Source organism: Rhinopithecus bieti, unplaced genomic scaffold, assembly GCF_001698545.2.
Source record: "Rhinopithecus bieti isolate Rb0 unplaced genomic scaffold, ASM169854v2 scaffold_8783, whole genome shotgun sequence".
In the NCBI taxonomy this organism is placed as follows: domain Eukaryota; kingdom Metazoa; phylum Chordata; class Mammalia; order Primates; family Cercopithecidae; genus Rhinopithecus; species Rhinopithecus bieti.
Window position 1 is genome coordinate 2,664,508 of NW_016806197.1, and position 13,984 is coordinate 2,678,491.

The 13,984-nt window shown below is 43.9% G+C and overlaps 1 protein-coding gene across 4 annotated transcripts in view; it reads left to right on the top strand.

The window, feature by feature from the left end:
- The first annotated feature begins 11,155 nt into the window (after nt 1-11,155).
- KLHDC10 (kelch domain containing 10) overlaps nt 11,156-13,984 on the top strand; it is a 74,943-nt gene continuing 72,114 nt past the window's right edge. For 2 of the 4 annotated variants that reach the window (XM_017875055.1, XM_017875056.1), the window contains exon 1: nt 11,197-11,456. In XM_017875055.1, the coding sequence (XP_017730544.1) occupies nt 11,291-11,456 (166 nt within the window). In that variant the 5' untranslated portion in view covers nt 11,197-11,290. Of the gene's footprint in view, nt 11,457-13,984 lie in introns of all 4 variants that reach the window. The other 2 variants (XM_017875054.1, XM_017875053.1) reach the window with 2 other exon arrangements.

Sequence of the window (13,984 nt, forward strand, 5' to 3'; positions counted from 1 at the left end):
TTTTGAGACGATGCTTTACTCTATCTCTCAGGCTTGAAAGAGCTCCTGGGCTCAAGTGATCCTCCCACTTCAGTCCCCTGAGTACTGGGACCACAAGGGGGCGCCATTACATTCTGATAATTTTAAAATTTTTAGTAGAGACGGGGGTCTTGCTAAAGGCAGGTCTTGAACTCTTGGCCTCCAGCAATCCTCGTGCCTCAGCCTGCCAAATTACTGGGATTACAGGTGTCAGCTGCTTCACCCAGCCAGGAACTCCTGATTTAAGGAGCAATATCTGCATGGAGAAACCAGAACAGTGTCCTATGAACAAATTCTCTCAGGGGAGATGAAACTCAGTAGAACTTTTTTTTTTTTTTGAGACATAGTCTTGCCCTGTCGACAGTGGCATGATCTCAGCTCACTGCAACCTCCACCTCCCAGGTTCAAGCGATTCTCATGCCTCAGTCTCCTGAGTAGCTGGGATTACAGGCACCTGCCACCATGCCTGGCTAATTTTTTTATTTTTAGCAGAGACAGGGTTTCACCATATTGGCCAGGCATGAACTCCTGACTTCAAGTGATCCACCCGCCTTGGCCTCCCAAAGTGCTGAAATTACAGGTGTGAGCCACCGTGCCTGGTTTTCCCCCCCTCCCCCTCCCTCGTGTCCTCCTTCTTCTTCCTCTTTTTGAGACAAGATCTCACGCTGGCGCCAAGCCTGGAGTGCAGTGGCATGCACACAGCTCACTACAGCCTCAACTGCCCCAGCTTAGGTGATCCTCCTGTCTCAGCCTCCAGAGCAGCATCTGGGACCACAGGCGGGCACCACCACGCCGGGCTAATTTTTGTATTATTTTTATAGTGATGGGGTTTCACCTGTTGTATAGGCTGGTCTCAAACTCCTGGTTTCAAACAACCCGCCCACCTACGCCTCCTAAAGTGCTGGAATTGCAGGTATGGGCTGCCCCACCTGGTCAAACTTGTTGAACCTACTGTACAAGGATATCCTCAGATTCACTCAGATCTTGATGAATTATCCTTCCTGTTTAGAGAAATCCCAAGCCTACCCTTAATATTTTTTGAAAGGAAAGATTGTTAATATGCTGAAGACAACTTCAACTTTGCTTTTATTTATTTGGAGTCTTTGAATGATTTTAACATCTTTTGTTTAATTTTTTCTGTATTTTAAAAAATTTAATTTATTGATTTTTGAGACAGGGTCTTGCTTGCTCTATCACCCAGGCTGGAGTGCAGCAATGAGATCATAGCTCATTGCAGCCTGGAGCTCTAGGGCTCAAGGGATCCTCCTACCCGCTCCTTCCAAGTAGCTGGGACTACAGGCATGGGCTCTATAAAAAAGAAATGGGGGTCTCACTATATTGCCCAGGCTGGTCTTGAACTGGGCTTAAGGGATCCTCCTACCTCAGCCTCCCAAAGAACTGGGATTATAGATATGAGCCACTGCCCCTGGCCTTAAACTTACATTTTAAACTTCCAATGTGCTGATTTGGGGCTTAGGTTTTTTTTTTTTTTTTTTTTTTTTTTTTTTTTTTTTTTTTGAGACAGAGTCTCTGGAGTGCAGTGGCACAATCTCGGCTCACTGCAACCTTTGCCCCCCGGGTTCAAGTGATTCTCCTGCCTCAGCCTCCCGAGTAGCTGGAATTACAGGCACCGGCCACTGCACTCAGCTAATTTTTCTATTTTTAGTAGAGACGGGTTTCGCCATCTTGGCCAGGCTAGTCTTGAACTCCTGACCTCATGATCAACCCACCTCGGCCTCTCAAAGTGTTGGGATTACAGGCGTGATCCACTGTGGCTGGCCTCATTTTTTTTTTTTTTTTGGAGAACTCTTTACTAGTTGTTTTCACCAATGGTGAAAAAAGAATGGTTGCAGATTTTATTTATTTACTTTTAAAATTAATTAGTTAATTAATTAATTTGACATAGAGACTTGCTCTGTCACCCAGGCCAGAGTGCAATGGCGCAATCTCGGCTCACTGCAACCTCTGCCTCCCAGGTTCAAGTGATTCTCCTGCCTCAGCCTTCTGAGTAGCTGGGATTACAGGTGTGTACCACCATACCTGGGTCTTTTTTTTTTTTACTTTTAGTAAAGACAGGGTTTCAACATGTTGGCCAGGCTGGTCTTGAACTCTGGCCTCAGGTGATCCGCCTGCCTTGACCTCCCAAAGTGTTGGGATGACAGGCGTGAGCCACCGAGCCCGGCCCACTTGAGGTCAGGAGTTTGAGACCAGCCTGGCCAACATGGTGAAACCTTGTCTCTACTAAAAGTACAAAAAACGTTAGCCGGGTGTGGTGGTACATGCCTGTAATTCCAGGTACTCAGGAAGCTGAGGCAGAAGAATTACTTGAACCTGGGAGATGGAGGTTGCAGTGAGCCAAGATCGTGCCACTGTACTCCAGCCTGGGCAATACAGTGAGACCCCGTCTCAAAAAAAAAAAAAAAAAACATAAAAATGAAACACAGTGAAACTCCATCTCTATAAAAAATAAACAAAATTGACTGGGCATGATCATGCCAGCTACTTGGCATGCCAGCTACTTGGGAGGTTGAGGTGAAAGGATGGCTTGAGTCCAGGAGGTCAAGGCTGCAGTGAGCCAAGATTGCATCACTGCACTCCAGCCTGGGTGACAGATGAAACCCTGTCTCAAAAAACAAACAAAAACCAAACCAAAACAAAACCCACAAAAAACAATGTATAAAGCTCTCTAAGACATATTGTATAAAAGAACAAAAACCTATCTGCTGAATACATTCTGTACAATCCCCAATCCTATTTATGTAATAAGCGAAAACAGAGTACCTGCATAGGTCTACAAATGTGTATGTGTTTACATAGAAAGAGAACTAAAACTATATCAAACTGTGTTTTTTTCTTTTTTATTTTGAGATGGAGTTTCACTCTTGTCGCCCAGGCTGGAGTGCAATGGCACGATCTTAGCTCACTGCAACCTCCGCCTCCTGGGTTCCAGCGACTCTCCTGCCTTAGCCTCCCAAGTAGCTGGGATTACAGGTGCCTGCCACCATGCCCAGCTAATGTTTGTACTTTTGGTAGAGATGGGGTTTCATCATGTTGGCCAGGCTGGTCTCAAACTCCTGACCTCAGGTGATCCACCTGCCTCAGCCTCCAAAGTGCTGGGATTACAGGTGTGAGCCACTGCGACTGGCCTATATCAAATTATTAATAGTCTTTTTTTTTTTTTTTTTTTTGAGACAGGGTCTCATTCTGACACCCAGGCTGGAGTGCAGTGGTGTGATATCGGCTCACTGCAGCCTCTACTTCCTGGGCTCAAGCAATCCTCCTACCTCTGCCTCCCGAGTAGCTGGGACCACAGTCATGTGCCACCATGCCTGGCTAATTTTTGTACAGGCGGGATTTCACTATGTTCCCCAGGCTGGTCTGGAACTCCTGACCTCAAGCCGTCTGTCCGCCTCAGCCTCCCAAAGTGCTAGGATTACTGGCATGAGCCACTGAGCCCAGCCATCAAACTGCTAATAGTCTTTTGAAGAGGCGAATAAGATTGGGGGAAGGGTGAAGTGGAAAGTTTCACTTTTTCTCTATATTCCTCTGTTTATTTAAGATTATAAAATAAGGATGTACTCTTTTTTTTTTTTTTTGAGATCGAGTCTCACTCTTGTTGCCCAGGCTAGAGTGCAATGGTGGGATCTTGGCTCACTGTAACTTCCGCTTCCTGGGTTCAAGCAATTCTCCTGCCTCAGCCTCCTGAGTAGCTGGGACTACAGGCATGCACCACGATGCCAGCTAATTTTGTATTTTAAGTAGAGAGGGGGTTTCTCCATGTTGGTCAGGCTGGTCTCAGACTCCTGACCTCAGGTGATCTGCCCTCCTTGGCCTCCCAAAGTGCTGGGATTACAGGTGTGAGCCACCGTGCCTGGCTATTATTTTGAACATTAGGATTAAATTTAAAGACAGTAGAGTTACTGTCTTAGTCCATTTTGTACTGCTATAAGAGAATGCCCACAGACTGGATGATTTATAATGAACAGAAATTTATTAGGCTCATGGTTCTAGACGCTTAGAAGTTCAAGATCCTGGAGCCACATCTGAAAAGGGCCTTCTTGCTGCATCTTAACATGGCAGAAAAAGCATCACATTGGATGAGAGAGAGTGAAAGGGAAAGGCAGAGGGAAGGAGGAAAAGAGAGAGAGAGAGAAAGGGAGAGAGAGAGAAAGGGAGAGAGAGAGGGAGAGTGAGAGAGAGGCACCAAAGTTATCCTTTTATTGGGAACACACTCCTGAGATAACTAACCCTTTCCTGCCATTACAGCATTAATCCATTCATGAGGGCGGAACCCTCAGGTCCTAATCACTCTCAAGGGTTCGTTCTCCAGATTGTTGCATTGGGGAGTAAGTTTCCAACACATGGAACTGTGGGGGACACATTAGAATCATAGCAGTTACCCATATAGCTATTGAGCCAAACCTTGGGATTACTAAAACTTTATATGTTGCCTGCCTGCCTCCCTTCCCCCTCCCTCCCTCCCTCCCTCCTTTCCTTCCTCCCTTCCTCCCTTCTCTTTCCTTTCTTTCTTGGAGTCTCACTCTGTTGCCCAGGCCAGAGTGTTGCAGTGTGGTCTCGACTCTCTGCAACCTCCGCCTCCCAGGTTCAAGCGATTCCCCTGTCTCAGCCTCCTGAGTAGCTGAGACTACAGGCGCCTGCCACCACATCTGGCTAATTTTTTTTTTTTTTTAATATTTTTAGTAGAGATGGGGTTTCACCGTGTTAGCCAGGATGGTCTCCATCTCCAGACCTCATGATCCACCCCCCTCGACCTCCCAAAGTGCTGAGATTACAGGTGTGAGCCACTGCACCCGGCCCTTTTAAAAATTTTTTTTTTTATTTTTTTATTTTTGAGACAGAGTCTTGCTCTGTCACCCATGCTGGAGTGCAATGGCACGATCTCGGCTCACTGCAACCTCTGCCTCCTGGGTTCAAGCAATTCTCGTGCCTCAGCCTCCCAAGTAGCTGGGATTATAGGCACCCACCACTATGCTTGGCTAATTTTTTTCAATTTTTAGTAGAGACAGAGTTTCACCATGTTGGCCAGGTGGGTCTTGAACTCCTGACCTCCGGTGATCCGCCCACCTTGGCCTCCCAAAGTATTGGGATTACAGAAAGTGTTGGGATTACAGGCGTGAGCCATTTGCGCGCAGCCAAAACTTTATATCTTATTTTCTTATTTCATCTCTCCCAGTTGATTAATTAAGAAGTGTTACTTAAGAATCTACTTTGGCTGGGCATGGTGGCTCATGCCTATAAATTACAAATGCTTTAGAAGGCCAAGGCAGGAGGATGGCTTGAGGCCAGAAGTTCTAGACTAGCTGGAGCAACTAGGTAAGACTACCTCCCCCACACTGCCCTATCTCTACAAGAAATTAAAAAATTAGCCAGGTGCCTGTACTTAGGAGGTGGAGGCAGGAGGAGCCTTTGAGCCCAGGAGTTGAAGGTTGCCATGAGCTATGACTGTGCCACTGCACTCCAGCCTGTGTGACAGAGGAGATGTTATCTCACAAAACACACACACTCCCTCTCTCTCTCTCTCTCTCTGTATGGTAAATATCTGATTCCATTGCACTTTATGGTTTGAATCTATTTCTCACGGCTCTAGAGGTAGTGTATTAATTATAATTTTATTGGCTTCAGGTAAAAATCCAATTTAATCTAAGCAAGAAGGAAAACTTAATAGTTATTAACAGCATTTCTTAAAATTGAGGAATGTTCCCTCCACCTTTTAATTTTGTTCTTCCTATTCTAAAGAAAAGGAAACCCCTTCCTCAATGTTAGCAAGTTATTTTATCCAAATTTAGTTATATGTGAGATCTCAGCAAAAAAAACAAAACACATTTACTTATATGCATAAATTATTTATAAGCTCCTATAAGCATAAGGAGCATGCATATAAGTAAATTTGTTTTTCTCAAAACAAATTTGAAATCAGAATATGAAATCAGAATAAATTTATTAATTAAATAGGTTGGCATGGTGGCTCATGCCTGTAATCCCAGTGCTTTGGGAAGTTGAGGCTGGTGGATCAGTTGAGGCCAGGCGTTTGAGACCAGCCTGCCCAACATAACAAAACCCTGTCTCTATTAAAAATACAAAAATTAGCCGGGCATGGTGGCGGTCGCTTGTAATCCCAGCTACTCGGGAGGCTGAGGCAGAAGAATTGCTTGACCTCGGGAGGCAGAGGTTGCAGTGAGTCAAGATCATGCTACTGCACCGCAGCCTGGGCAACAGAGTGAGCCTCCATCTCAAAAAAATAAATCAATAAAAATTTAAAAAGAATAAATTTATTAATTAAATAACCGCAAACTCAAAACAATTCACATTAATGGCATTCATTTACTCTGATGAGTGATGTTGCTTTGCTGAAATACAATTACCAATGTTGGAACAAAGCAGAAAAATATAGCTCTATTTTAGTTTATTTAATTTGCTTAATTTCGTTTTAATATATTAACACATGCAGAGAATGCCTGTTCACATAAGTTTGTCATACCAGAAATACAAAATGATATTCATAATTTCAAGGCTTTATTTACTTATTCAAAATAATTGAACTTAATAAGTCACAAAAGATTTTGCAAGAAAGCATTTCTTTAATGTCAATTTAATGAGATGTGACTTGATATCTTCATTAAAACAGACTTGTTCCCTTGTAGTTAAGTTAGTGTTACTCAAATCTGCATTAAATGAGTATCTAAGCCAATTATTGTTGGAATAGGGAATAGGAAATAATATCTGGACTTCAAGTCCAATCACTGCAGATGTTGAAAAAGTGTCTAGTTTTAGCCCAGAAGTTTCTGTTAGATTGTTGAAGGAGGTAAGTACTCCAATGACTTACTCACATAATTTTTAAAATGACTGACCATTAATCAATTTTTTTTTCTTTTTTCTTTCTTTTGAGACAGAGTTTCGCTCTGTCACCCAGGTGAGAGTGCAATGGCACGATCTCAGCTCACTGCAGACTCCGCCTCCCAGGTTCCAGTGATTCTCCCTCCTCGCCCCCTGAGTAGCCGGGATTACAGGTGCATGCCGCCACACCAAGCTAATTTTTGTATTTTTAGTAGAGATGGAATTTCACCATATTGGCCAGGCTGGTCGCGAACTCCTGACCTCAGGTGATCCACCCACCTCGGCCTCCCAAAGTGCTAGGATTACAGGTGTGAGCCCAGTTTTTTTTCCCCCCAAACATCCAGTTTTTACTGGACTTGGAACATTAGGACCACTGCTAAGCTTGGTTTTATACTTTTCACTGTGATGTCATGCAGGCTTCATTTACCTGCATACGGCAGCCTGTGTGTATCCTCTTTTCCAGTGGTCCCCAACCTTTTCGGCACCAGGGACCGGTTTATTGGAAGGGGTGGCAGGGTGGATATGGTTTTGGGATGATTCAAGCACATTACATTTATTGTGCACTTTATTTCTATCATTATTACATTGTCATATATAATGAAGTAATTATACAACTCACCATAATTTAGAATCAGTGGGAGCCCTGAGCTTGTTTTTCTGCAACTAGATGGTTCCATCTGGAGAGATGGGAGACAGTGACAGGTCATCAGGCATTAGATTCTCAAGGATCTGTCAACCTAGATCCCTCACATGCACAGTTCACAGTAGAATTCCTGCTCCTATGAGAATCTAATGCTGCTGCTGATCTGACAGGAGGCGGAGCTTGGGTGGTAATGCAAGTGATGGGGAACGCCTGTAAATATAGATGAAGCTTTGCTTGCCCACCAGCCGCTCACCTCCTGCTGTGCAGCCCTATTCCTAATAGGCCATGGGACTGGCCCCAGGGGTTGGGGACCCCCGCTCTTCTAATTAGCCTACAACAGCTAAAGTAATATGCTGCTGCATTACATTATGTCATTTTCATAATGTCAAGTACAAAACTAAACTTATTCAGGTTGGGCTCAGTGGTTCACACCTGTAACCCCAGCACTTTGGGTGGCTGAGGCAGGTGGATTGATTGAGCCTAGGAGTTCAGAATCAGCTTGGGCAATACGGTGAAACCCTACCTCTACAAAAAGAAAAAAAAATTAGCTACAGGTGGTGTGCACCCGTAGACCCAGCTACTTGGGAGGTTGAGGTAGGAGGATCCCTTGAGCCTAGAAGATTGAAAAGTGAGACCCTATCTCAAAAATAAATAAATAGCAGTAGCTCACACGTGTAATTCCAACACTGGGAGGGTGAGGCGGGTGGACCACCTGAGATCAGGAGGTTGAGACCAGCCTGGGCAACACGGTGAAGCCTCATCTCTACTGAAAATACAAAAATTAGCTGGGTGTGGTGGCGGGCACCTGTAATTCCAGCTACCTGGGAGGCTGAGGCATGAGAATCACTTGAACCTGGGAGGCAGAGGTTGCAGTGAGCCAAGGTCACGCTACTGTACTCCAGCCTGGGCAACATAGCAAGACTCTGTCTCTAAACAACAACAAAATTATTAAATAAATAAAGAAAGAAAATAAATAAAGAAAACAAATTTAGTACCTTAAAAAACTAAAATTTCATTCCGTTTTAGTCTTTGGGTTACAAAACAATGCTACAAGAACATTGCCTTTATAATTGATGGTTATAAAACCATGTGACCTAGTGGTAGTACTGTATTGCAATTAAATCATAGTCTAAACGGGAATTTTAATCTTTAGTTATATTGCTCTCAAACACACATAATGTGATAGGTAGATATTTAGTGTGGCAGTTAGAAGATATTTGGGAGCAGAGGTCTTTTCCCTGAGGCTGCTGCTTATAGGCACCTCCATTCTCTAGTATAAACACCAAACTCTGGGGTGTGGTGGCTCACGCCTGTAATCCCAGCACTTTGGGAGGCTGAGGAAGTCAGATCACCTAAGGTCGGGAGTTCGAGACCAGCCTGACCAACATGGAAAAACCCCATCTCTACGAAAGATACAAAATTAGACGGGCGTGGTGGCGCATGCCTGTAATGCCAGCTACTCACGGGGCTGAGGCGGGAGAATTGCTTGAATCCAGGAGGCAGAGGTTGCGGTGAGCCGAGATTGTGCCATTGCACGCCAGCCCGGGCAACAAGAGTGAAATTCCATCTCAAAAAACAAAAAAACCAAAAGCAACAAAATTCCCCAAAATCTACCCAACTGAGTTCACTGTAGCTGGAGTGATCTTTGAAAACATAAATCTGATCGTGTCACCTCTCTGCTTAAACCCTTCAATGCTCCTCACTCCATTAGGATTCAATTTAAGCTCCTTGATGAGGTTTACCTTTTCAGTGTCATTTCAGGCAGAATTGTTCAACTGCTTCCCTGCCCCAGAGTGGCACATAATGTCTCACCTCTTATTTTGTGACACTAACAGTGGTTGATGCTCAATGGGTAGATCTCTTAATTCATTAGGGGTTGCAAAATGGTGACATCCTATCATTCCTTATTTATTAATTGGACTACTCTTTTAAAGAGAAAGTTTCCCTCATTTACTATTTGGTTACTCAAAGGTATAGGTTCTTTAGAAAAGTTAACACGGGCTGGATGCAGTGGCTCGCACCTGTAATCCCATCACTTTGGAAGGCAGAGGCAGGTGGATCACCTGAGATCAGGAGGTGGAGACCAGCATGGCCGACATGGTGGAAACCCATCTCTACTAAAAACATAAAAATTAGCCGGGTGTGGCGGTACATGTCTGTAATCCCAGCTACTTGGGAGGCTGAGGCAGGAGAATTGTTTGAACCTGAGAGGCAGAGGTTGCAGTGAACCGAGATCATGCCTTTGCACTCCAGTCTCTGCGACAGAGCAAGACTCCGTCTCAAAAAAAAAAAAAGTTAACATATATTAATTTTGTTTTCATATTTTAGAACCACAGGTTTTTTTTTTTTTTTTTTTTTTTTTTTTTTTTTAAGTCTCAAACATTTCATAAGTAGTGTGCTATGGTGCTAGTAGCTAAAACATCTCTGCCTACAGGGACTGGAAGTAGGAAAACAAGGAGGCAGGGCCAGTGGTGACCAGAAATTTGCACACCAGGACCAAATGGTATTTGTCCTCAGCTCCAGCAGAATTTCTTTTTTTCTCTGAAACCATGAAAGGTTCTTCTAATGCAAAAGAAAAAAAAATCTGTCACATCTAAGGACCTTGAAAAGTTTTGTTTCCCTTGAGGAATTTGATATGCTTTTTCCTCATCATTTAGAAACATCAGTGTGTAGTCTGTTTTCCCAGTTTGCAATGCGCCCAGTAAGTTTCAAGCCAAAATTTCTGTTTAATTTTGGAACAATAGGAACTCCTGATCGGCACATCTAAAGTTTTCTTTGATCTTGATCTTCCATACCTGTTACTGCCTTTTATTTAATTTTACATTTCCTTTTGATTATATATCTTCCAAGCTGATTAAAATTTTCTACTAGCCAAAAGGAGTTTGAGTGAACAAAAATATTTACAGAGCCATCAACCATTTACGAGAATACCTTTTTCTTGGCATTCCACACACTGCCGGGTGTTATTTGAAAACCTTTACTGATGTAATAAGCCAAAATGGTTTCTCATTGGGGTTTTATTTTGTATTTCTAAGATTACTGGTGAGAGTGAGCATTTTCCCGTATTAGTTAACCAGGTTTAAAACTGTTTGATTGGGACGTGGCTTATACAGGGACGAGTGCAGTTAATCCGACTGAAAGACAAATGAAACCCAGGAATATCTGGTTCTTACATTTTAGCTTTGACTCCGCCCCTGGGTCCCCTCACCCACCCCGACCCCAAGCAAGCCCTTTGTGTCAACTGTCAGGGAATGGGATCTCAGTCTGAAAAGCTGGCAGAATACCGTATTGCCCCCAAATATGTGTATTATGCTTATATCCAGTGTCCGATTGCAATGTTTACGGGAAAGAGTTCCTGAATGCTAACCAAACCTGAGGCACTGGCCGTCGCCGTGAGTCTTTCCGCAGGCGCGGCCTCTGACACTCGACCTTCGATTGGCCCGCCTGGTCCCGCAGGAGCCGGGGTGACGCCGGCCAGCCCAGCGCGGACGATGAGAGCGAGGAGTGGCTGCTTCTGCCTTTCTCTCTCCTCGCTTTTTTTTTTAGCCATAGCTATGGTTACCACGTTTCTCTCCGCCTCCCTCCACCTGCCAAGAAAACGACTGACCATTGGCTGTCTTTCACCAAGGCGGTAAGTCATTGGTCTCTGGTGGGACCGGGCGCTGCCCCCTTCCCCTCTCTCCTGGGTCTCTGAAGGAGCCCAGGAAGGAGGTTCCGCTGGTGCCGCCGGGTCAGGCGCTGACGGGACCAGGCTGCGGCAATCGTTAGCGGGTCATGTCGGCCGCCCAGGGCTGGGACAGGAACCGCCGGAGGGGAGGAGGCGCCGCCGGCGCTGGTGGCGGAGGTAGCGGGGCCGGCGGGGGCAGTGGGGGCAGCGGGGGTCGGGGGACTGGCCAGCTCAACCGCTTCGTGCAACTCTCCGGGCGGCCGCACCTGCCAGGTGAGTCGTGGGACAGGGTCCTGACCGCTTGCGGGCGCGGCGGGCGGGAAGGTGACTGCTACCTTTTCTTTTTCTCCCTGGCTTTCTTTTCCTTGGGAGGAGGAAAGGCAGGCCCCACGCATGGCAGAGGGACTGGGTATCAGAGAAAAGGGAAGGTGTCTTTGAGGTCAGGGAGGGAACAGGAGCACAGCGAAGAAAAGTATCTTTGCTCTGTTGAAAGCTCTGTACTGAGAGTTCTGTTTTCTTTTCAAAGGAGAGGCCACTGTCTCATTGACATTTCCAAATGTTTCGGTTACTCGGTTCCCAATCTCTTCCCCTTCCGCAGTTTGATCTTGTAAATGAAAGACATTGGCGCCTAGCTGTGGGAAATTATTTCAAAAAGGGTGCCAAGTTAAGGAGAGAAGAGGGAAGCGCATTCCAAGGAGTGATTTTGTAAAAACTACCCGGGGTGTGTGTGTAAGAGGCATTCTGAAACAGAAGAAAGGGGTGGGGGAGTGTTGGTTGGGGAGTGTATGGGAAAGAGAACCTACAGGATTAGGGAAAACTAGTTGAATTATTATTATTTTGGAATGTCCAGAGACAGAATGGATAATGGGGTCTAGGTTTTAGGGGAGAAAGTGAAGATCAAAAATATACTTAGTGACAAAATTATGCTGTGTTTACGATATAAAAACAACTAAGAATTGGAAAAATGTACCCAATACAATTATTTCACATTTTGGTCTACAGTGCTGTAGTCTTGAGTTCAGATGCTTTTGAAAACAAAATAAAATCAAGTGGATGTGTATGTGTAGACAAGTTTAAAGAGGTACGTTTGTAATCGAATATTCAATCTAGTAGAAGGAAGGTAGGGAATTAGATAATGCTCAGAATGTCAAATATCCCACTGGGCAAGCCTGTTTTTACTATGAAAAGAACTATCAGGAATGATGTGTTAATTATTCATCGTGTTTTTTTGTGAATAATATTGATTATATTAGTGATATGTTTGTTTAGCTGATGAGTTTTGAGAACATGATGAATTGATTTTTTTGAATTGTACTTATGACTGTGCCTTATACTTCTAAGTAGTCAAAAATTATTATTTGATTAAATTGAAGATGACAAAGGGAATTTAGCACATTTAATGAGACAATTGCTTATGTTTGTGATGAGGTTATTGATGTGTGCTAGAAACGTACATTACACCATTTATATGCACCATTAAAATTAAATCGAGGCATTTGTAAGTAATCATATAATATACCAGAAGTTGGGTTTGAGATGTTAATATCAGACTGGGCACCCTAGAATTTCCCAATATATGATCCTTAACATGAAAAAGAAAAAAGGAGCAATCTTTTTTCTTACTCCCAATTAACAATACAAACTTAGATTTTTGTGTATTGACAGCTTAGAAGATGGATGTCTTAGCAAGCACTGTCACCAGTTTGCCCTCTACTACCGTAATCTTTAGGTCTTTGATCACGGATTAATTATACCATGGGCTTCATGTAGGCATTCCTAGGTTCCTAGAACCTGGTTGGTGTACTTCCTCACTGCCACCACGTGATGGCAGTGGAAGCCATGATTTCTGCTAAGGGGCTTCAGTGTGGAGCTATTTCTGCATTCCCTTAGCACACAAGACCAAGAACAGCCATTTATCCGGAGGTAAAGATAAACGTGTCTAAACTGTGAAAATTTGTAAAGTGGGGTCATCAGTCTCTTTTTTCTGCTTCCCTTTTCTCTTGACTGACACTTCATTGCTCCTTTACTCATTCTCAAAACTGGGACACATCTGATATCTCAGTGTATTATATAGTTTGAAATTCTTTCATACCAATTCTTTATTCTCCTAGGTATTGCATTTTAAGCCTCTCCCTTTTCTTGTATTTTGATAGATTTTAAAAGATTTTAGGTGATGGGGAGGAGTAGGATGTCTAGGCTTGGTTGACGGGCCTTGGAGATAAAACCTTTTTTTAAAAAAATTAATTAATTTATTTATTGAGATGGAGTCTTGCTCTGTCCTCCAGGCTGGAGTGCAGTGTCGCCATCTCGGCTCATTGCAACCTCTGCTTCCTGGGTTCAAGCTATTCTCCTGCCTCAGCTTCCTGAGTAGCTGAAATTATAGGCACCCACCACCACGCCCGGCTAGTTTTTGTATTTTTAGTAGAGACAGGGTTTTATCATGTTGGCCAGGCTGGTCTTGAACTCTTGAACTCAGGTGATCTGCCTGTCTCAGCCTCCCAAAGTGCTGGGATTACAGGCGTGAGCCACCTTGCCTAGCCAAAAAAAAATTTTTTTTAAAGTGTACTATAGCAACTGGTCATGATGGCTCACGTCTGTAACCCCAGCACTTTGACAAGCCAAGGTGGGAGGATCGCTTGAGCCTAGGAGTTCAAGGCCAGCCTGGGCAGCAAAGCAATACCGCGTCTCAAGTTAAAAATTAAAAACAAAAAAACAAACAAAAAAACCCAACTCTGCTATAGCTCACTCTCTCTTTTGACCTCTAAATCCCATTTGTCTTTTTTTTTTTTTTTTTTTTTTTT